Source organism: Volvox carteri, assembly GCF_000143455.1.
Source record: "Volvox carteri f. nagariensis unplaced genomic scaffold VOLCAscaffold_24, whole genome shotgun sequence".
NCBI classification, from domain to species: domain Eukaryota; kingdom Viridiplantae; phylum Chlorophyta; class Chlorophyceae; order Chlamydomonadales; family Volvocaceae; genus Volvox; species Volvox carteri.
In genome coordinates this window covers 1590506-1616974 of record NW_003307567.1, presented here as the reverse complement: position 1 = coordinate 1616974, position 26469 = coordinate 1590506, and the positions used below count along the sequence as shown (strand labels likewise).

The window sequence follows — 26469 nt, the reverse complement described above, 5'->3', positions numbered from 1 at the left end:
AGTGTGTGGGAGGTTGTATGAGGATTAGCGAAATCTATTTCAATTTCCAGCGGCTTCTGGAAATTCCAGCGGCTCCAAATCCAGACATTATTCGAATCCAGGCGCGATGTTGCGCGCTTCCCTTCTTCCTAAGAGGCGGTTTACCACTGCCGCGTTACCACTGCACCCGTAATAGGCGCCCGCTCCGCTTCCTTAACGTTGCGTTGTGTTGTTGCGCGGCTCTGAGATTTCGACCTACGGATTGAAGAGCTGCCGTGAAGAAGTGCGAAGAGAGAGGGGAGTTGACCTCGAACCTGGTTGGCTGGTGTCGGACGTTCATGTGTTGGCTTCAAGGCTTGCTACCGCGTGTTCCTTAGGAATTTGGTTTTGCTTGGGGTATTAAATTATCTAAGCGGAAACTTAGCCCGTGGCCCGTTCCTGATGATTTATTACAGTAAATGCAGTGTTATGTTCTATTACAAGCTGCCGTGCTGGCCAGCTTTCGTGAGGCCCAGACGAGCCAGGAGGCGCGTTGCTTTTTCCAGGATGCGAATTTCCGCGCGAACATGCTGAGCAAGGTTCTCTAGCATGTTTCCTAAAAATAGCAAGATGCAACCACAGGATTGTACATTTCTTCAGTGACCGACCAGTCGAATGTATACGTGCCAAAGGGTATATGCTGTTCGCGGGTTTCCACATACACGCCTTGCATGCGGTTCGCGGGTCTCGACTCGCCTTGTTTTTTTCACGGTTCTCACACGCGCCTTGTATAAATCATTATTGGCATAAAAGGATCGGTAACCGACGAAGGTTAGCTATAACCCAACCGGTCGCTTCGGTAGGATAACCGACATTTCGAGATAACGACCCAGATGGTAAAAGAGATTTCCGGAGCCTCCGAGCGCTTGGTTGCCGCTTCCGTGTATTAGGTGCTGGGTTGGCGGCATCTACCAGTCGTTGCTCGGTTGTCGCTTCCCGTCCAAGGCGCTGGGTTGGCAGCACCTTCACGTCGCTTTCCCTTCCTTCGAGGGCTGGGCTGGCAGCCCGTTAAGTCCGTTATGCCGTTAAGTCCGTTATGCCGTTAAGCCCGTTATGTCCTCTTGAGTCCGTTCGGCCTGGCCCCCTGCTGCGTGTAGGGCAAGCACCTGGGACAGGCTGGTCGACAGCCGCTGGCATGTTCGGCAAGCGATGAGGGTTGGTTCCCTGTTCCCCTTGTAACTTATGCATCCTAAAAAGAGATAGAAAATATGCCAGTTTCCTTCAAAACCTGTGCAGTAAAGTGATAACGGAGTGGATTAAGGGCTGCTGCCCTTTAAAATGTTAGAAGGGCTCTTAAAATGTCGCGATGTTGTTGATGGCTATAAAAGGATGGTCGTGATGTTGGTAAGGAAGCGTATTACATGGCACTCAGCAACAGGACGAGAACAGTTCGCCGGGCTGCTTTTCGGTTCGTAGACTCGCCAAGAGGATAAGGAGTTGGAGCCTGGTAATTGAGTTAGAGCTGCTGCATGCTTTGAATAGCTTGAACCTATGCCAGGTTTCCTGTGTCAAGCGAAGCCCGTTGTTAACAACCTGCAGGTCTGTGGCGAAGGCCTCCGCCAGCGCAAATCGTACCTTCCGTACAGCCGAAGCAATGTTCCAAACGTACTGTAACTTTGGTGGCCGTTACGCTTTCCCAGGGTTACCCATTAGTAAGTGTAGCCATTATTTAATTGACAAACCAAAATGTTTTATTTGCTTATGGCGTGATGCTGGCGCTTCCTCCCTTTGATTGTCGAGGTGGCTTTGACCAAGCACGTTGGGGTTGTGCAGGTAGGGAACAGTGATGTCATGCCTTACGGCGGAGCATACATTAAGCATATATACGATGGCATGACACTATTGTTGTCCTTCGGCCGTTGGGAACTTAGCCAGGGAATTCAACTCCGTACAGGCCAAAGACGTAATAGGAGGCTTCGTAGGCATCGGGGAACTTGCCTGTGCATGGCATGCATTACTTGTAATGCATGCCATGCGGATGATGCATTGATCATCTGGACACGGAAAAGAAGATCGGTGTCGGATGCGGCAGCTTGGCACTGGCGGTGGTTTGCCCAACGACGCCGTACAGCTATCCCGTTATGTCCTCTGAATTCCATACTTGTCTGGTTAAGGCTCCATCGAACAAACGTTTGCAAAAAGAGTCGATAGAATTTGTGATCTAACCTGGTTTCTCTCTGGTGACGCCTTCGATGTTACATTGAAGTCAAGATGTGTGACAACTGGCAGCAGACCATTGACGTATTGCAGGGTGCAAACCCTGTATTTGACAAACCTAAATTGTCCGAGAAGCTGCTTGTGAAGCCACCGTTCCGCTTCCTGCACGATGTGGTATCCGCGGTGAGCACTTTCCTCTTTTGTTGATTGGGTAATACGTTTGTTGGTAGAGCTTCTTAGTCACTTATTGGCGTCTCACGGTATTTAGAGGAGGGAGAAAATGTATACGCATGCCTTTTTCAAGGTGTATTCAGCAGCAGTTTATCTATCACATATTTGTAAACGCCGCAGGTGCAAGCAAGTACAGGCTTTGCTCCTGGCCTATATCAGGGAGAGGAACTGGACGGGAAGGCCATACAAGTGCGTGCACAGGATATCCAATAAGCAGCCCTTGCAGCAGCTTACTGATGTGGTTATTGTTTTCAGGAGAAAGATGCCAAAGTTGCATACCTTAAAAAGGTTATCGATGTGGTCAGCATGACCCTCGGTGAACAGTGTCCAGCTCGGCCAAACAAGGTAAGTTGCCCTCATTGTATTTGCTTTCTCGTCGTGTCCTCACTGCATAGATGTTGCCCAAACGTGCAGATTGTGGCAGGCCTGGAGCCGGAAAACACCAATGTCTTCTTGCAGATGTTGGGGAGAGCCTGTCGTAAGAACAGCGGTGCTGATGCTGTTAAGGTGAGCGGTCCCCTTTCCCCCGCCCATTTGAGTCCATAGGATGAGTAACGCCTATGGTTTATGCGATGCCGGGCTGCCGTTCCACACCATCCTCCTTACACAGAAAGTCCTTGGCGGAGCTGCTCCGGATGCAGCCCCTAGCAAGGCAGCGGCACCCCCACCGCCGGCGGCTGAACCCGCTCCAAAGGAAAAGGAGAAGTCTCGCTCCTCGTCATCTGCAGCAGCAGCAGAGGCTGGGCCCCCGCGGAAATCGTCGCGGGATCCCTCAGGCGCTGATAAGGAGAAGCTTACGGAGAAATCTTCGGAAAAATCGTCAGAGAAGTCCTCGGAGAAATCGTCATCCAGGTCAAAATCAAAGCCTGAGGAGCCTCCGGCGAAGCCCCCTAAGAAGAAGGAGGAGGCCCCACCGCCGCCGCCTGCGGAAGAGAAGAAATCACGATCCAAGGCGCCACCACCAGGTACGGTAACTGAATCGCAATGAGCTTATGACGTGAGCTTTGATGTGGGTCTACGAGCAGCTGTTGTACCGCATCAATACACGTCAGGCTGGCGATACAGATCAAACAGATTCCCTTGGGCCAGGAGTCGTAAGACGTGAACCGTTGAGATGCAACTCAGCTCAGAACTGGGAATATGATGGCTGGGTATGCAATATAAAAGCTGCACCAGCCACGGAGTTTGATATCGGGCTCACCGGCGTCAGCCGTTGCCATTGGCTTCAGCTATTGATCTTCCTATGGAGTAGGTCTGGCTCTCGGTCTTGTCAAACTTCATGTATCCCAGCTTTCATCGGCCAACGGCCATTTTGCTCCTCATCGTCCATTCACTCATGTCTGCCTTTTCCCTCGTGGCACTATCTGCATCCTCTCTCACTTTGTTCCTTCCGCGCACTCGGCTCGGCTCGGCCCGGCTGTGTCGCATGATTGATCTCCCACCCGGGCAGTGGAGGAGGCGCCACCACCGCCGCCGGCAGCTGCGGAGCCGCCTGCCCGATCCGCCTCGCCGGGCGGCGACGACCCGCTGAACCGCTCGGGGACCTCGGCACCCAAGTTCCAACGGCCCACTTCCGCGCGCAAAGCGCCGCCGCGCGTGCCGCAGGCCCAGCAGTAAGCTACATGGGGGATTGGGGATTCGCATGGGAGGTGGGGAACGTGGCACCGGCTGTACGCCGAGGGGGCTGGAGGGGTTCGTAGTTCAAGGACATGGACGTGGCGGCGTCGACGTCCGTGACACTTCCCTGGCCAAGCTGGCGATTCACGGCGGCCAAGGGGGAGGAGCAGCCGCATTTGGGCATGAATAACTTGCAGGCGTGGTATTCGCGTGGCTTGGAGTATAGGACGGGTGGGATGCGGAGTATAGGAAGGATGATGCTGTATGCCAACAAATCGGCGGTGGAGGTTGTGCGGGAGGATGTGTTTAAACTTTGACGCGCGGTCTCGTGCAAGTAGATGGACGTCGGGGGCTTCCGGTTGTGGCGAGCCCTCCACTCACGTGCAAGCTGTAAGATGCCTGGATCTTACAGCGTACGCATGCTGTCCTGCCGGTTGCCACCATATGGTACCCGATGTATGTGTGATACACGGCTTCTTAGCTGCCCTAAGGTATAACTGCTTTTAAAGGGTATAACTGGTGTGGTTCCCCACCCGCAACAACTCACATGGGGATGTAACCATGCCATCGCCATCATCGAATCCCCCAGGCCGGTACTAGGCGCAGGCATCCGGCCCGGCACAGCGCAACGCCGTCCCAACGAGCCTAAGCCCTCGGTTGACTCCAAGGTGAGCTACATCCTCCCCGGCCTTGCCCTTGGCGCCGCCGTGTCACGACCGGACTGTGATGCCCGCGCACCTACCTACCTACCTATCTACCTACCGCGCTTCTTTTTTCCCTCCTGTGGGAAAGCATTTGTGTGCAAAGCTGCTGTGCGTGTGAAGTCGCGACGTAGGCTAGCTCCCTGCAGAACTCGTGGGGCGCTGGTTGCTCGCCAGAGGTTGCCCTGGCTTTCCACTCTGCTCAATTCATATTTCCTAGTCTGTCGGGTCCCAACTTATTCCCGGGTTTCGGATGGAATTGCGGTTTTTTGCCCGCCTCCATCGCTGCTGTTATCGTCCTGTATCGTCTTGCAGGTGACGAGGCCGGTGGCTTTGTTCTCCGAGAATGCGCGTGGCGAGTCGGATGATGAGGTGGAGGTCGTCCATGAGCAGACACCGGTGTTGACGGGCGGCACCAACCTAACGGGCGAGCAGGGTGTCCTGGTCAAGGACATTTTGGCGGCGGAGAAGGGGCTCAAGGTGCGGCGGGCCGGACGGACACGGACCGTGTCGTTAGACAGAGATACGGAGGGCTTTTTAGTTGGGGACAGGAACGGTGGCCGGGATTCAGGAGGCCATGCGGTGGAGCAGAGGAAGGAGTGAGGATCATGATAACCGTGTTGAAAAGCTCCTGTTCCGTGTCACGCAAATTGTCGGGTGTGGCTTCCCAGGCTTTGCAAAAAGAATGCCCAGTTCGGTCCTCTAAGGGGCCTAGTGTTCCGGCGTTGCGTTTGTGTTGTTTGTGTCGGCCCGGTCACCTAGCCACCCGAGGCACAAACTGGCGAACCTCCTGCCGAACCTCCTGATGATACCGCGTTGCTACCCTCCTTCCTTGTGCCGTTTTCAGAAAGCCGGCGCGGATGCTACAGCTGATACGGCGGACACGTCCGACCAGGTGCGCGTGTATTGTGTGTGTGAGGGGGGGAGGATAAGATGGCTGCCGCGAGGGGAGCCTGCGGGGTGCGGCACCTCATATGCACCAGCTGTATCCATAGCTGCTGCTGCCGTGGTTCTTTCAGTCCCAGGTAGCACCTGGAGCAGGTGTGGCAGCTGATGTGTTGTGCAGCGGGGTCGGGTCATAGCACCCTCCTTCGTTGCATTCTTGCTTATGCAAAAGCTGCTTTTCGCTCTTCATGTGTACCGCCGCATAGCTTCACGGCCCCTGGGCTCGCTGGTTCACACTCTACTATGCATTGCACACCCATAGGGCGGCACGGGCATCATTCTAAAGCGCCTGGGCAAGCCTGGTGCCGGCGGCGCGGGTGCCGGAGGGGGCGTGCGCGCGCACGACCCCTCCGCCGTGCGGGAGTTGGTCCAAAAGCTGTGCCAGAGTAGCACCCCCCTGGCCAAGTCCATGGACTACCTGCAGGAGGACATTGAGAACATGCGCAAGGAGTACAAGTAAGTGACTAGCGTCGGGTGTTGCAGCGGCGTGGTTGTGGGTTAGACCGGACAGTACCTTTCCGGAAGGGCGTTTTGTGCAGCAGCTTCGGTATAATGGCCTAAAGCCGCGGGAAGGAAGTCCTGACGATGACGTTGATGCAGCTGTGTGCGCGCTGGCCGCGATCTCAGTCCGCGCGTCCCCGGCTCGTGTCCATTTCCTCCACGTCGGGAAAGACGACGTGAAGCGCTTCCTGGCGGCCATGTCCCGTTGTAACGGATTTCGTTCTGCCGCTTTTTCCAGTTGTTGATTTGTCGTGAATAATTTGGCAAGCTTTTCACGGATAGAGGCATACTGTGCCACCTTGCGCCCGGTTGAACACTAGCTGCAAGGCATGGGGTTTTGAGGATTCCAGTGCGGTGCCGATAACAGTCTGACGTGTGGTTATCTAAAGCCCGGAGGATCTGTGGGCTCTTTCCAAGGGCGTTCTGTGCGCCGCCCACGCGCCATGCGTGCAACGTTCTTAATTGTGCCGCCCGCCATCGCCATCGCTGGCGCCGCGGCCACCGATATATATGCGATGATGGGGACTGCCCTGACTGTGTGCAGGTTCTGGCTGACAGAAAAGCGCATGTACCAGGACGAGCTGGCGCGTGAGCTACGGCTGCAGGGAGAGGCCGCCAACATCGACGCGCAGCTGGCAGACCTGGATGGGCAGATTAAGCAGGTGCGTTTCGGTCCTTGCAATGCCCGGCGGTGCTCCAATCTCTCGGTATCTCGGCCATCCCATCCCGGTCGTTGTGGATGCGGTTAGCATTCGGGTCCTCTGGCAGGGTTGGCCAGGGCAATACTGTTCCTCTATGCAGGGCATGGCACGCGGAGGAAGAAGCACTTTCGCACGAAGCTGGGGCAGTGGCTGCGTTCCCGTCCCCTTTTGTGATGGCCTTGAGGCAATCGCTGCGCCACACAGCGCATGTGAATCCACTTCGGCTAATCCCTCGGGCAGTGGTGAAGTGCGTGTGCAGAAAAGCTGTGGGTGCATGTGGTGCCTCGGGCATATGGTGAAGTGCGTGTGCAGAAAAGCTGTGGGTGCTGCCACGCCGCCTTAGGGTTCGGCCGTTTGGCAGCCGCGCTCAGGCTCCAGGAGGGCTGCGGAAGCGCATACAATTTATACAATTTCTACTTTATTGAATACGTGTATGGAACTGAAGCCAGATGAATGGTGTGTTGGGCTGCGTGCTGCGCTTGCTGCAGGCTCGCGACCGCATCATCGGCCTCAAGGGCCAGATTCTCCGCAACGATGAGACGCTAGGCAAGCTGCTCGCCATGGCTACGTCGGGCAGGTAGCGGCCTTGAAGGGCAAGCATGCTACGACGGGGCGGCCCTGTGGCTCATGGCCAGCGGCGGCAGCGGCCAAGGCCATCAGGATAATCTTTTAGGTCGGGTTTCCAGTCCCAGCGACAGGTGCTTGGGTCTTCCTTAACGATTGGTTCAGGCCAGCGGTTTTGGACCGACCCTTGCGGCCATGCTTCGGATCTTGGACGCCACGTATGGACGGTCTGCGTGCGTCCGTGCGTGCACTATGGGGATGTCGGAGGATGCGGTTGTTGCACGTGTTCCGGCAGCAGTGACAAGGGTCGTGTGCAGCAGACTGCGACAGTCACTCCAAAAAGGAGAGGATGGACTGGTAGCGCCGCTGAGATGATGCACGTTGCTGGACGGAGGGCGACGACTTGTACATAGGGTTCCACACGAATGAGTACGATGGGGTGGAGAGTACGGCAGCCTTTCAGAGAAGTGCTTGGTGCCCGTACGGGAATACAGGCTGTCTGGATGGGCCGGCACTTCTCTGGGTGATGTTTTTGGGGTCGCATATAGGTGTTCATGGTACTATTTCCTACGCAGGACATGGTCAGGTCCAGGAAAAAGTATATTCTTAGTTATCGTCGCGCTGGCAGAGGTGCGTTTAGGGACTGTAATAACACTAGTAACTGGGCTACGAGACGTAAGCTCTCGTTCACGACCACCATAGCACGTAACGCGTTAACTGATGGATGGCCCCTTTTGCAAGACCAAACTACTGCAATGGTCCGCCGTCCCAGGCTGGGCGTCGCGCATGTGGCTGTCCTGGGCCTCTCCGGAGGCAGAGGGACATATCGGGAGGCAAACGTCCGAACACGTTTGAACCTGTGCGGCAGGCAACAACTGGTCCAGTCTGTTATGGAGGCCGCCTAAACTTCCCATCATCCTGTTGGATAGGCGCTGCGCAGCGACAGTCACCTAGGAAGGACCACACGTACTACCCATCACGTACACACGTGCCATCCAACCGTCAACTAATGCCAACGTGCAAAGGCTTGGAATGCGTCGCACATACTCGGTCCTTCCTCCCAACATGCGTGCGTGGCCAGGGGTTCATGCTATTGCCGTCCATACCGTTCCGACAGCCGTGCATGCCGCCGTGCATCGTATCATGCCTCTTTTCAGTTGCACTTGCATACCGTCGAAATGTAGCACCCGCGGCAAACAGCTCCAGCTCCATGCCTGCATGCTCTTGCGACTCACCGAACCCACCAGTCCCCACACCGAGATAGCCAATGGCTCTTTTGCGGTGCTCCATCCAGTGCTGGACCCATCTCTGCAAGTTAAACAACTACCACTGTCATGCTCCCCGCCACGACGCCTTGATGCGCCACCCATCGGCCGCGCCTATTACTCCTGTACAGATCCGTGGGAGTGCTGTTGCTGCTAATGCTGCTGGCAGTAGTACTGCTGATATGGCTACGCTTTACCAACACCATTAAACTTTCTTGTAGACTGCAACCATACGATACGCATCCTCGTGCTCGAGATCCACTCCCAACCGCAGCTCGCCGTACAGCGCCTGCGTCTCAAACCCCGTCATGCCCGCCAGCAGCTCCAGCTCACGTACAGTGTACTGCCGCTGCGCGACGACCTCAGTCACGGAGTCCACAGCCTCATCTCCACGGAACACCGAGATCGTTACCGTACGGTACAGGATCTGGGTCACGGGGTCAAAGTTGTCCAGGCTGTCGCCCCACTCTACGAAGACCTTGCCACCGTTGTACGGCCGTTCCCAGAGCTCCTTGCCGCTCTCGCCCGTAATCAGTGTGCCGTCGAAAAGATCACCCGGATGCGCCAGCTCCACCACAAATAGCCCGCCGGGACGTAGATGCTCCCCTACTTTGCGGAAGCAAGATATGGCTTGCTGAGTGTCAAGGAGGTGACTGAAGGTGCCCAGGAGGCAGATGACCATGTCAAAGGACTTGAACGGCAAGTCGAAGGATGCCATGTCGCCTTCAAGCAGCTCTACTGCCTGCGCCTTGGGCCCCACTTTTGAGACGTTGCCGCGTGCGAAGGCCAACATCTCAGGGGACATGTCCAGGCCTGCGACTTTGGATACGCCAGCCTTGGAGAGGCTGGCCAGGTGGCGTGCGGTGCCGCAGCCCAGCTCAAGCACGGATGTCAGCTGTGGCGCCGCGCCATGGGCCTTTTGCACGTCCTGGAGGAATTTGACCTCAGATTTGAAATCGCGGTAGCTGAAAGCGACATCGTACAGCTCTGGGCGGCTGTAGATCGTGGTGGGGCCGGACGTGCTTGCCTCGCCGGGTTCAGCCGCCTCGGGGACTGGCGGGGGCGGTGCCGCAGTGGCCTGCACCGAAATTGATATCATTCGCGACCAGCATTGCCAGGTGGATTTGGAGCCTCCTAGACGCCGGGACCTGACTGATGGGGCTGAAAGGCTCGGCCAAGGTCCAGCGGCGATACGTGTGTGTCGGGGCGCTAGCCCCCGACACATGCGGAATCCATGCTGCATCATTGTCCTATACAATACGCGTGCATGTACCGCACTATGCTCGCCAGTAGCTTCTCAAATTATCCGCCGCTATCCAAATGGGTCCGGTGCGTAGCTCAAGGGACAGTCTTGGCGTGGAGAGCCTATAGAAACTTAACAAAATAGCATGGACTTGTTATCAAGTTATGGTAAATCGCAGGACCCAAAGTCTATTTATGCAAACTTGACTGCGGAACCAGCTGTCAAGGCAATCAAGGCTTCTTCCTTGTGCAGTCTTATTACCACAAGTTATGAAAATCACCAGAACATATAGGATTAAGGCATGGATAGAATTCAATACTTGCCTATATCATTAATTCATCGTTCGGGACCGGTCAACCGCAAGCCTATCCTAGCGCGCGCGAAGCGGAAAGCACCAATTTAGGTGGTGCTTAGACATGGCTTCTTATATTTTTATGGAAGGTAGCGTTTAGTCCGCCTGAACGACGGAGGTGTCGCCGGCCAGGCAGCTGATGGCAGCGTCTCGCCTAAGTAGCGCATGCTAAGTTATGTTTCTCAATACCACCTGATCTACAGCATAATTAACTTACGTCTGGAACATAGGAGCAGCTGGGACAAGCTGGTAAACCCTAGAGGCACACCACGCCTTTCGTTACAGGCTACAATGATGCAAGCGACTCCCAGCCACATAGGCGTCCAGAAAGCCATGCGGCAGCAGGCGATGCGCGACCAGGACCGCGAACGGGCGATGCTTAAGGACGCCGCTTACCGCGCCAACCTCGAGTCCGCCCTACAGCGCCAGATCGCTCTCTCCGATGTCGAGCAGCGACAGCAGGCAGAGGCGGAGCTGCAGCACCTGTCAGACGTGTATGACCGCCGCTTGGAGGGCGTCGGTGAGGCGCATCTGGAGGCCGCCGTGTACATGCAACAGCAGAGCGAAGCGCGTGCCGTGCAGGAGCGCCGCTTCGAGGAGCTTAACCAGCGCCGGGAGCAGCGCTTCCACTCCGCACTCTCTGCAGTCAAGGCCCAAAAGGGCGTCGCCAAAGCGCAGGCCGCAGCGGTACAGCAACGAAGGGCGCAGATCCTGCGCGCCGAGCGCGACAAGGCGCAAGCCTTCACTGCAGAGCAGGCCGGACGCACGCACACACAGAAGCGGCAGCAGGCTGACTTGGCACGCCAGGAGCTGGAGCGTCGCAAGCGCAGCCCTAACGGGCTGGCTATGGACTTCCGACAGACGCGGCTACACGAGGGCCAAGGCTCGCCTGCACCGCTGGCTGTACCCGCGGTGGTTGCGCCACCGCTGCCATCCGTACCTGATCCGCTTGAGTCCGCCGAGGAGCTCCAGCACAGGTAGGTACGGCAGGCAGCGTGGGCTTTGCAAAAGTCAGTCTGTGCAGGACTGTGCGGTGTACTTGTGGGGGGGACGTGGATGTGGATGCAAGACCCAGTCGATGCAGGAGCGCGGCCCTGTGCTCGTGGGGTAAGGCAAATGGGAATATATAGAGATGCGCGTTTGCGTTATGCCCGCTTGTGTATTTCACGGGGCGGGGCCCAAGCCACCGCGGTTCGTGATACGCCGGGGCCGGCAGCTTTTAGCCTTGCTCCCGACTCAGGCGTCCTGAGGTGCCCCTTGGCCTTGTGCCAAAAGGCTACTTAAGTCTCTCTGGATGCCGTTACGGTCAGTTCCGTCTTTGGGCCTACGGTACTGCCCACTCATTGACACCCACGCATTGACACCCACGTATTGGCCAGCAAAGGCCCGAACAAATAATCCACGCACCACGGCCCGGACACCCGCAAACAACCTGCGGGACACAACCCCCTGCTCAGCATTTTAAAAGGGGCCTTGCTGACATGGCCCCATGCGAGGAAAACGCAATTCATGTCCTGGTTCTTGGGTTATTATTGTTTATCTGTGGACCGTTCATGCTGCTTAGCCCCCATGCGCTTTCCTTCTGTCACGGTTTGTTTGACTTGTACACCGTTGTACGCCATACATTTCGAATCGGCGGTGACAACAACAACAACTACTCACTACTACTCACTCTGTGATGCGCGCCGTGTTGTGGTGCCATCCCTTTTGCCATCGCCCCCCTCATTCCCACGTCGTCTGAAGGGCAGCGATGGATAAGCGGCGTCGGGAGGCTGCTGCAGTGGAAGCGGAGATCAGGGCGCGAGAGCGCTTCCTGGCGGCGCAGGTACGGGGCCGGGTAACAGCTTCCGGCTGAACTCCGAATCTGCATACAGTACATGACATGACCCTAGTTAAATCAGATCACTGGCATTACCCCCGGATTACAGACATGACCTTCTGGCTTCTGGCCCAGTCGTCCTGCACGTGAGGGTGAGCAGTTTCGACTGTTGGGCCTACAGCACACGTGTTGTATGTCTGTATGGTATATGTACGTGGTGTACCATGCTGTCGGTATGGTAAGTGTGTACGTGTAAGTGTACGTGTGTGTGTATTTTGCATGTATGTCCTCTGACCCAAATCCGCTCCAAACGAGACATGAAGCCGCGCCTCCGACGCTGAGTAGCATCGAAGAAGTGGGGAGCTGCCACACGCAGCGGCGCCTGCATATGAACTTCACGCAGGGGGTGCGTGCTTGGTCCTTGCGTCCTTGGCCTCCCGAACGGGACCGCTAAGCAGGATCCGCTCCATCCCGGGAGCGGTGTGTAACACCCCCAAGGCATTTGCTTCGCTCCGTAGCTTATCACAACGCCGTACCGTTGGCATTGTAGGGCAGGTGTATTCGAAGAACTCCGATGTTACAGGTGTTTTTCTGGATGTTTCATGCTGACCCAAATGCAATAACATTTGACTCGGAAAGAGAGTGTCCGGTACAGAGAGTCTTTCTAGCCCATTATGGTGGTGAAAGGAGTGGCGGGGCAGGACAGACACCGTCCTGACGAGCTCTATGGCCCTATCATACCTTCACCATCACACCGGTACCGCCCGCCATCTGCAGGCCAAGCTGCGAGCGGACGCCCAGAAGCAGGCAGTGGAGGCGGAGCTGGCGGAATTGGCAGCGCAGCGGCTGCGGGCTAAAAAGCAGGCGCTGGCGGCGCACCGGCTGTAGGTTCGCATGGGGGGTTGGCCGGAGAGGGCGGGGAAGAGGGCGGGAGGGAGGTAGATAAAACTATATATGCAGGAAACCGCAGTCTGCATGAGACGTGCGCATTTCCATGTAGATCCCCAACACCTCAGGCCTAGCTTTTAAACCGTATAATCTTCTCAACTCCCCCCCCACGCACCCCATTCCTGATGCAGCATTTATCTTCTCCTGGGCTATCCGTCTATCTCTGATATCTGCTCCATTCGCCTTTGATTCGTCTTACCCCCCAACCCCCACACACCCAACCTTACATGCCACCACCACTTTGGATACGCCGGCACTTCACTCCTTTGTTTCCTTGCATGCTATGATTCCCCACGCATCCCATTCAATAATGCCTCTTGGTCAGTTCTACTCCTAGTACACTCTTGCCCTGGCAGCAGCTTCACTCGTTCGTGGTTCGTCTTTTCCCCCCCCATCCCACCCAACCCAATGCAACCCACCCAACCCCCCAAACACGCACACGCACATGCTTACCCAACCTGTCAGGCACCTACGGGATCAGCGCAAGCAGCAGGACCTCCAACGAGTGTTTGAGGACAACTTTCTCTCTGGCGCGGTGAGGTGGTGGGGCTCAAATCGTGCTGGGTGGGGGGCTGTTGGGCTGCAGGTGTACACTGGCGGTTTCCAGCATATGCGCTGTTTGCATGGCGCCCAGCTTTTGCATCAGGTTGTCTCGCGGCTTTGGGAGATTCTGACCGCGAGAAACACCCTCTTGACGCGACGATTTCGGAGCTTCCGCCCCACGTGCCCGTTGCCTCGGAACCCGGAACCCGGAAGGTTCAAGGAGTCGGTTCCTTCGAAGGAAAAATGTTTTGACGATTGATGACCCGGCCAGACCCCGTACGTGCGCACTTGGCTGCTCCTGGGCCTGTAGGATGGCATGGACGACGACTTGGCGCCCAGGGCTCTTCCCGCCTTTCTACAGCCTGCGGCCCCCGCAGCGCCCATCGCCAAACCTGAACCGACGGTCGCCCCCGTTGCACCGTTTGCGGACCTGCCGCCGAAGCCGGCAGCTGTGTGGGGCCCCCCGCCGGCGCCCCGGCCGGGCCCTGCACCGGCGGAGGCAGGTGCCATGCCCCGCTGGAGCAAATGTCGTACAGCGCCGCTGGGTCATCCGCCGCCGCTGCCGCCGCTGCCGTTTGCTTGGATGCCGAGCGAAGGTACGGGTCGTCTCTTCGTCCGGTTCGGCCCCACTAGCACCCCTCCACCGACGAAGACCTTTCCTGACCCCTTTTCCCTGTCTCCCCTCTACCACAACCCAGGTCTTACAGCCCCGCCGCCGCTGCCACCGCCGCCGCCGCCGCCGCCGCCGGCCCCGAAAGAGGAGGCGGCAGTGCAGACCGACCCGGAGCTGATTGCCCCTTTTAACAACCAGCAACAAACCCACAAAGATATGCATCAGGATGGCCCCTGCATCATACCCGGTGAGGACGCAGTGTCAGCAGTGCCGGTGTCACCGACGCCGGCGGTGGCGGAGCGTTCCATGAGCCACCTGTCATGGTCCGACCCGGAACCTGGGGGCACGCCGTCCGACGCCGCCACAGCCTCTGTCGTGTCACATCCGCGGCCCTCTGAGTCAGAGGCGACTGCGAGCGCGGCAAGGGTTGACAGCAGCTCACGAACCGTACCGCCAGGTCCGGCGGTGGCGACGCCGCCGTCGCCACAGCCTTCGCAATCACCTGCACGGCCAGCAGATGCTGCGCGCGTTGACGACCTCCAGGGTGTGCTTGGCGACGAAGACGACGTGGACGCGTGGGGCGAGGAGGAGGTTGACCGGGAGCTGGCTAGGATGAAAAAAGAGCTGGGAATAGAGGTGCGTGATCCAATTAGAACAAACCTGATTGCGGCATGTTTCCAAAACTGGTTTTGGAAACATCTGGCACAATAGTCTTGGAAACGTCTTGATGACACATTCACTCCCAAAGTTATGCTGTAGATCAATTCCATTACAGGCATGCTGAGACTCAGAAGTGAGTGCCCCATCTGATGTGTGTCACGAAATACCGACATACCGACATACGTCCCTGTATGCCGCGGCCTGTCCCGTTTGTGCCGGTGCCGCCTGACCTCCCTGGCAACGCCGCGGCGCGCTTCCTTCAGGACTCCGACTTGCGCTCCTCCGTCAGCAGCATGGACAGCGGCGTCAGCGTACCCGCCTTCCTGAAGGACGTGGCGGCAGTGGCAGCCGCAAGGCAGGCCAGCTCGCATGCCGCTGCCGAAATCGCCGCAGCTCGTGCGGGTGCTGCTGGACCAACGAACGCGCCGGCGCCAGCGCCGCCCGGCCCCGCGGCGCAGGGAGCTGACAACCTGATTGCGACGGCTATGGCAGGCACAGGGACGGGGACGGATAAGCCACGTCAGTCTACCGCTGCCAATGCCACTGCCAATATTACCACGTCGCCGGTTAGCAGGTCGAGGGGCGCCGCTACGGCAGCCGAAAGACAACACCAGACCGCGGGCGGCGTGGCGGATGCTGTGGCGGCCTTAGACGCACTTGGAGCCATGCTCCGGCCGACGACTGCTGCGGCCGGCCAGCATTCCACGCCGGTTTCCAGCAGCCCGGCTGACACCCTCGACTCGTCCATCCTGCGGATCCTTGACTCGACTTCCTCCGCCAGCACTCCAACGGCCAACCGCGGCGCCACGCCGACGCTATCAGCACGCGCAATGGGGGGAGGAGCCGTCAGGCGCTCCGGAGGCGGCGGCGTGGGCGGGCCCTCGGCCGCCTACACGCCGGGAAGCTCCAGCCTTCCATCCGATCTGGACGATGTCCTGCTGCTTACCGAGCTGGACTGGGAGGAACTTGAGAACCTCGCAGGGCTGCGAGGGACCGGTGTGAAGAAGGGACGGATCGCCGCCAGCCCCACCCCACCCGCCACGGGTACCTTCGGCACGGCGGCCGCTGGGACGAAGGGAACGCCGCCGGCGCCGCTGCCGCTGCCGTTGCCGCTTAGGATAATAGGTATCGGTGACGGCGTCGACGGTGCCGGTGGTGGCTTCAGGGGGGAGTCGCCGAGCAGCACCTTCAGTGGCGTCAGCAGCAGCGTGTCGGATGACAGCCTCCGCCGCCTTGTGTCGCAAGGTGAGAATGGATACGATGGCCTCCAGGGAGTGCATAGGAGGTCTGGGTCGAGGAATCCGGTTGATGTCCGGGCGGATGATGTCTCTCGGTGGAGAGGGCGAAACGACGGGCGAGGGTGGGTGAACATCATGGCTTGATGTGCAGCTGCGGTTTGTGGCTGCATGTCGGCCATTAAGCCCCCAGGATGGTGCAGGACGATGCCTATGAGAGGAGCTGGATGTAAACTACGTTCGCTTTTTCTGCCGCCGAGAACTTTTGACAAGTGTGATACATGAGGGTAGCGCTAGATTTCGATGTGGGTATCGGGGCGTAAGAAGAGGAGGCCCTTGTTGGCAGGCCGCAAGTCTGCTGGGGTCGACTTCAACGCAAGGTTGGAAGCTGCATCGCAACGCATGCGTATGTCCCTCATGCCGCCAAACCGCTGCACCCTTCTTGTCCGTCGTTGTCGTTTTGCATGTCCTGCTTGCGCCCTGCCCCTCGCGCCCCTCTGTGCAGGGATCTTGCCGCCGGAGATCGCCACGCTACTCGCCTCGACACCCCCCTCTACCAGCCGCGCCGATCCGCCACCCAAGCCGGCGGCGAGTGCGCCAGCTGTCGCTGCCGCCGCCACCTCAACGGCGGTACCAGCCCCCACCATAGCGCCGGGTGGCAGGGCGGCTGCGCCGCCGCCTGCCGCTGCCCCGGTCGCGAAGCCTTCGGAAGCTTCGGCTGCGTCACCTGCTTCCTCGCCCTCTCTCTCCGACATCAACTCCCTGCTAGGCCGCTTCCGGCTTCCGACAGAAGCGGTTTCCGCTCCCTCTGCTGCTGCCAGCGTGAACTCACTGCAAGGAAACTTGAGCTTGAGCAGCACCTCGGCATCTGGTCAGGGCGCCAGAACCGTCCCAGCTGGCGCCAGCGGCAGCGGCGGCGCCGCCGCTACGGCGTTTCCCCCCAAGCCCGCCATGCGAGGCCTGTTCACCATCCCGGAAGGCGGATCGATATCGTTAGGCGACCTGAGCGCCGGAGCTGCGCCGTCGGGCCCCGCGGGTCCGGCAACCAGGGCGGCACCCCCCCATCTCCCACAGCCGCAACAGCAGAACCAGCACCAGCAGCGTGGACTGCAGGGGCTGCTGCAGCTGCAGCCGCCGCGGGCGGAGGTGCAAGGGCCAGTGCCGGCCAACGACGCCATGCGCCCCGAGCTCTCCAGGCTGCCGGAACCTATTCGCCTGAACCTGGCGGACCTGAACCGGCAGTTGTTGGCCTCCATCGGTGGTGCGGCCAGCAGTCGCGGCCGCGCCTCACCAGGCGCAGCGTCGCCTTCCGGGCAGTTGCGGCCGGCGAAACCAGGGCCCCTCGTCATAACCTCAGGCGCCGAGCCGTCCCCGGCGCGTGGACCACCACTACAGCCACAGCCGCGCCCTCAGCCAGCTGAGTTGGGCGGGCCCCGTGCGGATGCGGCAGTGCCCACCATCTCACTTTCATCGTCCTCGTCTGCGTCGTCCCTGTCCTTGTCCACCATGTCATCACTGTCACTGTCGCCAAAGGCGCAGGTCCGGGGACACCAAGCCGCCACACCACAACTCCGCATTGGCGCAGGGCTTGCTGCTGTGGATGCCGGCGCACCGTCAGCCGCCGCTGCCGCGGCCGTTGCCGGGGGAGCAGCAGCAACAGCAGCAACTGCACTAGACATCAGCGATACGAGCAGCACACTGAGCAGCCTGGGCTTGGGCCGCTTTGCTGGTATTGTAGCGAATGCTGGATCCACGAGCAGGTCGGACTACTCCCATGCCATGGATCCGACAGCCCGTACCGAGGGACAGGCAGCGGCGGCGGCGGCGGCGGTGGCATCGCCGCCGGCTGCCAAGGCCATGCCCGCTGCCAGCGCGCGCCAGACAAGCAGTCCGTATGACTTGTACGACAAGGAAGCAGCGCGGCTGCAAGAGCTGATGGCCACGATCAACGCCAGTCTGCGGCAGTCCGCCGAGGCCGTCAGCCGTGCTGGCGGCGGCAGCGGCGGCGGCACCTCGTCATCGTACACCGCCGGGGTGGCGGCTTCGCCGTCTACTGGCATCGCCACGAGCAGCACTACCACGCCCAGTCCCGACCTTCACCGGCGACCTGTGCACAACCGCCGTGGACCTGCCGCTGGGGGCTCTGCCGCCGCCGCAGATCCGCGATTGAGCGCCTCAGAAAGCTCTGTGTCCCCGCCAAGCACGTGCGGCAGCAGCTGGACAGTCTCCAGCATGGGCCCTCTGCCGTCGCCACCGCCGCTGCGGCTGGCAGCGCTGCAACCGGGAAGCCAGTCACCCGTAGCGGCGATGCTGCACAGCGCAAGGGCAGTAGCGGCGGCGGCGGCGGCAACGGCGGCGTCTGCAAAGGCCGTGCCATCGGTTAGCGGCCGCAGCAACCGCAATGCTGGGGCGGCTGCGTCCATCGGCGGCACAAGTAGTAGCGTTAACAGCCGTGGTGCAGCAGCGGCGGCGGCCCCACCCACAGCTCTGGATCGCAATGCGACGAGAACCGACGGCTATAGAAAGCAGGTCTTGGCTGGCCCCACGTCGCCTTCATCTGCATCTGTATCGTCGGTCACATCAGCCGAGCCAGGGTACGGCAGGACACTCGCCGCCACCGCGGCGGCGGGGACAGCGACAGCACCCGTTGCTGCCGACGCCGCTGGCATCAAGGGCGGCGTCCGCGAGCACTCTCATTCAATCCCGCATGCCCGAAATCCTCCTATCACTCCTACCCGTCCCGCCACCAGCGCCAGCACAGAGGGCGCCTCCACTGACACCATCTCCACGCCCAGCAGCGCCCTGTCCGGCCTGTCGTCCGTCTTTGAGATGCTTCGCATGGGTCTGGCCCCCGAGTCGCGACCGCCGGAGCCTGACGGCGCCTCCCCAGCACCGCCCGATGACGTCACGTTGCCACACATGCCCCAACTCGGGTCGCCACCGCCGCCGCTGCCACTGCCGGCAGCATCGCCGGTTCCATCCATTCTGCCCACTGCCCCTCCAACGCCCTTCTCGCCAATCTTATCCGAGTCTTCCGACAGCTCCCTGTCCCTGCCATCCTTGAGCCCAGCCGCTGGAGTTCCGGTGCTACCGCTGGCCGCGCTGGGGACTGCGGCGGCGGCGGCAGCGGCCTCGCGGCCGGCTCAAGATGCCGCACCAGTCGGGCCCGGGGGAATCTCGCTATCGCTGTCAATGTCGAGTAGCGATGGTGTGTCGAGTGTCGCAGAGGCAATCGCCGGCTTCCTCGCCCAGCGGTTCCGTGGCGTTGGCGCCGGCCAAAGTGGCCCAGCGGCGCCGCCACCGCCGCCGTCATCGTCATCGCCGTCGTCGCCGCTGCCAACCCCGCTGCCGGAGCAGCAGCCAGGACAGCAACCACCAGTTAATAAGCAGCAGCAGCAGCAGCAGCAGCCGGCGGCATCCATCGTGGACGCCAATAATAATGGCACTGGTGATGACGACGTTCGTGCTCATGTAAGCTTGCGCAAACCCGCCGGCGAAGGGCAACTCATCCCAGGTGCCGCCGCCTTCGAAGACGCTGCTGCGCCCATGGGCGTCGGCGGCGGTGATCGCCGCCGCAGCGGCGGCGACGGCAGGCACGGCATAGAGGTATGGGCCAGCCTGACGGGACAGACGTTAGCGGAGGCCCTATCGGGACTAGGGCTCTCGGGCTCCGGGGAGCCGTACGAGGACCTGTTGCGATGCTCCCTGGCGCTGTCCACCTCCAGTCTCACCAGCGGCGGCGGCAGCGGCGGCGGCGGCGCACCCGACGGTGGCGACGTTGACGGGGACTATGACTTGACGTCGTCGGTCCAGGGAACCCTGGCGCCCAGCGAGGCGCAGCAGATGGCGCCTGGCACCGCAACGGCTGGGATTGAGGCTTTTGGGGAAGGGGATGGCGAGCGGGAGGAGGACGGCCGCCAGCCGCGCATGGCGTTGCCACTATCGGCGTTATCCGTGTTGCCGCCGGCGTCGTCGATTCCTGGCCTGTCTGGTCAAGTGCAGGAAACCAAAGGTGATGTGCAGGTAGCCCCGGTCGCTGCGCCGCTTCCTGGGTCCGCCAGACAACTGTTGGCCGACGTGGACGCCGTGTTGGCCAGGGTAAGTCCCTATCACTCCCTATCGCATCCTTGCATGCCGTGCGCCTTATAATCATGATGGCAGCAGCTGGCTGGATTGTAAGACCTTGTCCTTGCGGACACGGCAAGCCCCCTAGGACGGGACGGGAGGAGGGCAGGAATGCGGCGGCGGCGCTGGCGTGCTTTTTAAGCAGCTGTAATTCTGAGACGGCGGATCACGGGCTTCGAGGCGGCTGTATGAATTTTGGATTTTCCTAACAGTTACATTAGAGAGGGTTTTAGGGTTTTTCGAACAGCTATAGGGGCAAACAGATAGGGATTGGAGGGATTGTGGGGGTGTAGGCGAGATGTCCCCATACGGGCCTTACGTCGGTACTTCATGCGTGCATGTGTGCCAACGGCTGCCCCCGGCATGTGCTCACGTGTGTCACGTATCATGCGACGACTGCAGATGGCCTCCCGCACGAGTGGGAACACATCGGAGCTATCGCCCACGTCTGTCCATTCTCCGAAAGCGAACCCTGCAGCGGCGAAACCGTCATCGCCTCAACCCGTGCCTCCTGAGCCGCTCCCTGGACAGCTGCTGCAGCAGCAACAGCAGCTGCAGCAGCAACAGCAACAGCAACAGCCGGCCTTCGCTGCAGATGCTGATCTTGGCGTCACTGCTACTGCAGCCCCCGCCGCTGCCCCCGCCGCTGCCGCTGCCGCTGCGACAGCTTCGGCTGTACCGCTGCCTCGTCCGCTGCCGGCCCCGGCGGCAGTGGTGACGGCTTTTTCTGAGGACCTTTTAAGCTCCTCGGATTCCGACGACTTCAGTACGATCATGGCTGGGCTGATGCAGGACATACAGCGTGGCCTGGCCACCCTCAAGGCCCCGCTGTCCCCCCAGCAGCAGCGACCTGAACAGCTTCAGCTGCAACAGGAAGGAACGAAACGGCAAGAAGAAGCTGCACCTGCGAACCCAGCCGGCGAGCTGGCGGGTTCTCCGCCTGGTGGGGGAACTACCGCCGCGGCGGCAGCCCTGGCGGGTGCGGCGGCAGCCCTCGAATCGGCCATCAGCAGCGTGCCGTCAGTGCCCTGGGATGATGACAGCGAGGATGAAAAGGATGGGGACGCGGAGGAAGAGGCGGCGAATAGAGAACGTGGCGACGGTGTGCGCGTGGGCTGGTGGCCGGGGATGTCGCCCAAGTCCCCCCGAGCGACAGCAATGGGGAGCACTCGAGGTGTTGAGTGGGACACGGCTGAAGGGCAGCACAGTGCCGCTGCTGCTGCTACTGCTCACCCGGGCCCTCCGGACTCGAACCCGTGTGCATCCGCCGCGTTGTCCTCGTCCTCCTCCTCGTCAGAGGCACCTGCCGCCACTACCGCTACTGCCAAAGCTGGCCGGAAGTTCCTCCCTATGCCCACCCTGAGCCGCGGCATTGCAGACGCGCCAGCGCGAGGATCCGCCGGCGACGACGCGGACTCGTTGGACCTGCTGCGGCTTGGAGAGGCGGCGGCAGCGACCGCCGGCGCGGTGGATGATGCCGTCGATGCTGCAGAGCTAACCTTCAGAGCGGAATCCATCCGTCGTATAAGTCGCGCGTCGGCCGCATCCTCCGGCTCCGCTTCGTCTGTCGACCTAGCTCCGGTCGAGCTGCTGCTGACCGTGGCGGCAAAGAGCTCCGCCGGCCACAGCTCCACCGCCGCCGTCATTTCCGCCGCCGACAGCATCGCCGCCTACAGCTTCCTGCAGCCGCCGAGGGCCTCTACGGCACGCAACCGCACGCCGCCTAGCGTCCAGTCTGGCGCCGAGTCGCCCAGCCATGCTCCCAGCGGCAGCGGCTCGTCGGGCTCCCCTTCCACCGTGTCCTCCCTGGACTCCTTCAGCCAGGCGCTGGGGCAATACCCCGAGTTCGGTGGCGCCAGGCACTCGCTGGTGGGGTCCCAGTCGCCGCCGTCCAGCGATGGCGGCGCGGACGGCACCAGCAGCGGGCCCGACGCTGCAGGGCCAGCCGTCAGCTGCGGCGTCGGTGCGCGACAAGGCGATGATTATGGAGTGGGGGACATAGCAAACTTCGGCCGGCCGTGGCTGCCGATCCAGTACCAGCCTCCAGATCCACTGCCGTTGCCGCTGCCGGTGGCGCCAACGCCGTACAGCTCTCTGGATCAGGAACCCTGGCGGGGTGCTTGGGACCCACCGCAGCCGCCGCAGCGGCCTGCCGAAGCTCGCGAGTCAGCCGCCGCCGGTGCTGCACTCCTTGGCTATCGACTGGAGGCCGTTGCCGCTGAGGCACAGACACGCCACGGGCCCCTGGAGCACGAACCCGGGCCGCCAGCGCCGCCAGTCGAACTGGACATTAGCTTTGGCTGCGGCAGCACCAGCGCCGACGTCGACGGGGAGTTTTATGGAGGCGATGACGCCGGCGAGGACGAGCAGCTGCGCGTGCCCGGGTTCCGGGTGCAGCCGGTCGGTGGTTTGGCAGGGGAATGGCGGGATGATGATGATGATGATGAGGAGGAGGAGGAGGAGGAGGGGGAACAGCGCTGGAACAGCTCGCAGCTGTCGGCTGGGACGCAGCGGCAGGTGCAGTTCCCTGTGTCTAGGCTGGGAGTTGAGGATGGGCCAAAGCCCAGCACACCCCTCCAGGCGAGGACCTTGGATACCCTAGCCGACGTCGCTTTCCCCTTGTCGGATGCGCGAGAGCAGCAAGAGCAGCAACAGCAGCAGCAGGCGGTTACACCGTCGCTGCGGCGGCAGATTCTGGGTCTGCAGCCCTTGGCGTTGGAGATCCCGACCGTGGGTGGAGCAGACCATCCGGCCTCCGGCGGCATCACAGCCGGCGTTCCCAGTAGCGAAGGCGGCCTAGCTTCCCGTATAGCTGCGGGAGTAATAACACCAGCAACGCCAGTAGCGGCTCCAGCGGGGCAGCTTGCCAGCGGCGATGCGGACGATGCACTGCCGCCGCCGCGGACGCCCCTCTTGGGCCGCCGCGCTGCAGTGGAAGCGGTCACGTCACAGGGTGGGGAGGGCCCCCCGCAGCCGCCGCAGCAGCAGCACGTGGTGGCGAGTACTCGGGGAGAGAACGCCGCCGCACGGCGGTGCGGCACTGCCGGCGCCGCTGGCCAGGAATCCGGGGCTGGCGGTGCGGGTGTAGGTGCGGGTGCCGGCAGCGGCGGCGGATACGCGGGCGCGCTTTCCGAGGAGCTGCTATCGGATTTGCTCATGTGGACTGTCAGTGACTTCTTTTCCTCGCCGGGCAGCGGCAGTGCCAACGATGGCGAGTAAGAGCGCTGCTGCCGGGTGTGTGAAAAGCTTGGTGTGAATGGCTTGCTTCGAAAAGGGAAAGGGAAGGCCAACCTGGTACAGAGCACTGCTTGAGTGTTCTACACTCCTCTGTGTGTGTGGGAGGAAGAACCGACTTCTCTTGGTTGACTGTGCTTGTACGGTGCTTTGCTTTGCCAAGGCCAAGCCGTTGCACCAGGAAAGTGATCTGTTGACGTGTACAGCTAGGATGTTAAGATTCCAGCTCCCTTCAGCACGAGAGGGGCTACCTGCCTTGCGACAATAGGCTATTCGATTCCCGACCTCTTCCTACTAGTTATAGTATGACTAGTTCGTCGGGATGACGCAGGAGTCCTAGGCGCACAAGGATAAGTCAATACGACGCCGATAGTGTATGTCCTTTCGTTCTTCTTTGCGTGTGACCTTGCATGCATGCCGATGCACGCAATCCTAATCCTTGAGTGAAGTGGCCTCAAAAAATGGTGGCGTGATATGGACCTTTGCCTCTTTTGGAAAGAAAGCGGAGCAGGGATTGCCTTTCGTCCTGTAGCGAGCTCAATTTAGAGGTTCAAACAATCGGCGACGCGGACCCGGGAGGGCTTGCTGGCTCCAAAAGACAGAAGCCCCTGATGGATCTGCCCGCGAAGGGGCTGTGACAGGTGGGGGGGGTGAAGAGTACGCTGGCTCCAATCAGGCGCTTGGGGAGGAAGGCGGATTGCTCGGGGGTGATGATGACTCGGCCCAGGCGGCTCACCAGTACCTTGGTGAGGAGCCGGTAGTGCGAGCATAGCAGTGTGATGGGGCAGTGGTAGTTGCCTGGGAGCTTAGGGTCACCCTTATTATAGAGCACTGTGATGATCCCTTGAAGGAAGCCTGCTGGCACCTGCCCGGTCGTGCCAATGGCAGTGAACAGGCCTGCCATCGTGACGTCGGTGGGGATCCGCATCCCCACCCCGGGGCCTTGCCAGGTGCGCTCTTCTTAAGTGCCTTCCGCAGTTCGGTGGCTATGATTGTTTTGGATCCATTTTGGGTTCATCTGCTTCTACCGGAAGCTTGATGTTGGCTGCAATGAGGGAGTTCAGTATGGTTCGGCGCGCTTGAGGCCAGATGAAGTCCGGGGCCTTGCTCACATATGTCTGTCTGTCTGTCTGTAATTCTCTCGCGGCTCAGATCATTTAAACACATACGGTCTTTAGTTTTATGGAGGCGTGCTGAACCTTGTGCACGAAGCAGTGCCGTGGGTTCCACCCATTTCCCCCACATAGGATAGGCCAATAGGCTCACTACAATAGCACATACAGGCTAATAGACCAAGTGACATCGCACAAAAAACAAGAACATGACACGAAACACACATCGTTGACCACGCACCCCAGGAACGAAGTACCTGCCGGCTTTGGTCCTCCACATCCCGGCACTCCCAAAACTCCCGGCACTCCTGCCCGTGATGCATCCAGTAGCGTGTGTCCTCTTCCCCCCTCTCACTCTCACGCACTCACTCCCCCAGAGGCTCAAGGACGTTTTACTCAGTCCGTACATGCTGATGCCGTATACTCATACTGCTGCCGTACGCGCAGCTTCCCCCAGAAACTGCAGAACCGTCGATCCAGATGGCCTTTGTCGGTTTGTGTCTACATCGCTCCCTGCCGCTATGCGTCGCCTTGCACGACATACATACATACATACTTCTGCTCCCGGCCGGCCCGGGTTCAAATCTGCCTGCCGACTCCTCGGGTGTTTGAGGAGTGTTGAAATGGGAGGTGGCCCCCCATCATATGGACGATGTAGGACGTGATAATATCAACTTGCGAGCTAACCAGGAACTAAGTTGATGCGCCGTTGATCCGCTAGATTTGGTTGGATGCTGGTGGTGAGTTGCCGAACCCAACGATTGAAGTCGGATGGGGTGACGGATTAGGTTGCCCCTCTAGCAGGGGAGAGCAGGGACTGCCCCGGGAAAGGGGGCCGCTGGCGAAGTTAACCACCCTGTAACAACATACATATCGGCATACATATATGGACGCATACATACATACACCTGCGAGCCGACCAGGAATGGAGTTGGGCCGCCATCGATCCGGCAGATTCCGTTGGATGCTGGTGGTGAGTGCGGAACCTGAGCGATCCATTGAGAAGTTGACTAGGGTGACTGGATGAGGGTTTGCCCCGAAATACCGGGGAAGGCAGGGTTTCGCCGGGTAGCTGCCACGGGTGAAGATATACCCCCCTGTTTCACACATCATACACACATACAGCCCCCCTGCCTGCCTACATGCACCGAGTCAAATGCAAAACCTAGAATGTCTGTTTCCGCACAGCAACGCACACACACACACACATACGCATCCTGCAGCAGCAACAACAAGAAGGACATTTTCCCCTCTTTTCCTCCCTCGCAACAACAACAACAACGACAATGAGAAAGTCTATAATACTACTACAGCAATATAAGAGCAGCAGCGCCAACAGCAGCATCCCACCAGCCCACACACGCACACCGCATCTCCTATTTGACACCCCGATGAGGAGGAGGAGGAGGAGGAGGAGGATGAGAGGCCATTTCAATAAACCATTCGACAACCGTTCGAGCACAGCACCACATGTTTTTATAATTGCACACACGCACACACATTCCCAGTGCAGTGCCTCCCAAGCTGCACACATCACCACATCATCGCAACAGTTGTGCGTCTGTCCGTCTGTCTGCTAAGCCATCGCGGTCTCAGGACCTAAGCAATTGCCCATCGGCGCCTGTGCGTCCGTACATCTATCTGTCTACCTGTCTGTCTGTCTGTCTGTCTGTCCTGTCTGATCGTTTCCTAAAGTATACATGTATTTGTAATGTAATGTAATGTATTTGTATTTGTATTTGGTGGTACTGCAGTGCTCTAAAACACCCGCGGCTGTTTCTCCCCTCCCCCTTCCAAGCACAGACACGCACATACATACATACATACATACATATACACACATCGCACCACCAAACTTCCCGTCCGGGTCCCCTCGACGCAGTAA

The 26469-nt window shown here is 59.8% G+C and overlaps 3 protein-coding genes across 3 annotated transcripts; 2 read left to right on the top strand and 1 right to left on the bottom strand.

The window, feature by feature from the left end:
* The first annotated feature begins 2138 nt into the window (after positions 1 to 2138).
* On the top strand, positions 2139 to 8096 carry Fap116 (microtubule-associated protein). Its single transcript, XM_002951600.1, has 12 exons — positions 2139 to 2358; positions 2527 to 2595; positions 2662 to 2751; positions 2821 to 2913; positions 3017 to 3371; positions 3857 to 4019; positions 4613 to 4691; positions 5040 to 5204; positions 5572 to 5619; positions 5932 to 6125; positions 6715 to 6832; positions 7360 to 8096. Exons 1-12 carry the CDS (start codon positions 2230 to 2232, stop codon positions 7450 to 7452), a joined length of 1596 nt encoding a protein of 531 aa, XP_002951646.1. The 5' UTR covers positions 2139 to 2229; the 3' UTR covers positions 7453 to 8096.
* Positions 8097 to 8905: 809 nt separating this feature from the next.
* VOLCADRAFT_92195 (uncharacterized protein) lies at positions 8906 to 9799 on the bottom strand (the record flags this gene model as incomplete). Its single annotated transcript, XM_002951521.1, has 1 exon — positions 8906 to 9799. One exon carries the CDS (start codon positions 9797 to 9799, stop codon positions 8906 to 8908), a length of 894 nt encoding a protein of 297 aa, XP_002951567.1.
* Positions 9800 to 10589: 790 nt separating this feature from the next.
* On the top strand, positions 10590 to 23457 carry VOLCADRAFT_117875 (uncharacterized protein; the record flags this gene model as incomplete). The annotated part of the gene is made up of 10 exons (XM_002951599.1): positions 10590 to 11272; positions 12039 to 12120; positions 12892 to 12998; positions 13528 to 13597; positions 14105 to 14201; positions 14304 to 14675; positions 14736 to 14854; positions 15142 to 16123; positions 16619 to 20211; positions 20641 to 23457. The coding sequence occupies 10 exons, from the start codon at positions 10590 to 10592 to the stop codon at positions 23455 to 23457; spliced, it is 8922 nt and encodes a 2973-aa protein (XP_002951645.1).
* Positions 23458 to 26469: the final 3012 nt, after the last annotated feature.

What these genes read in the sequence shown, in the direction of transcription:
- Fap116 (XM_002951600.1), top strand. Translation starts at nt 2,230, where the DNA reads ATGTGTGACAACTGGCAGCAGACCATTGACGTATTGCAGGGTGCAAAC. An exon ending in CGCGTGCCGCAGGCCCAGCA is followed by an intron (nt 4,020 to 4,612) that starts GTAAGCTACATG and finishes CGAATCCCCCAG; the next exon opens with GCCGGTACTAGGCGCAGGCA. An exon ending in CGGCGGAGAAGGGGCTCAAG is followed by an intron (nt 5,205 to 5,571) that starts GTGCGGCGGGCC and finishes TGCCGTTTTCAG; the next exon opens with AAAGCCGGCGCGGATGCTAC.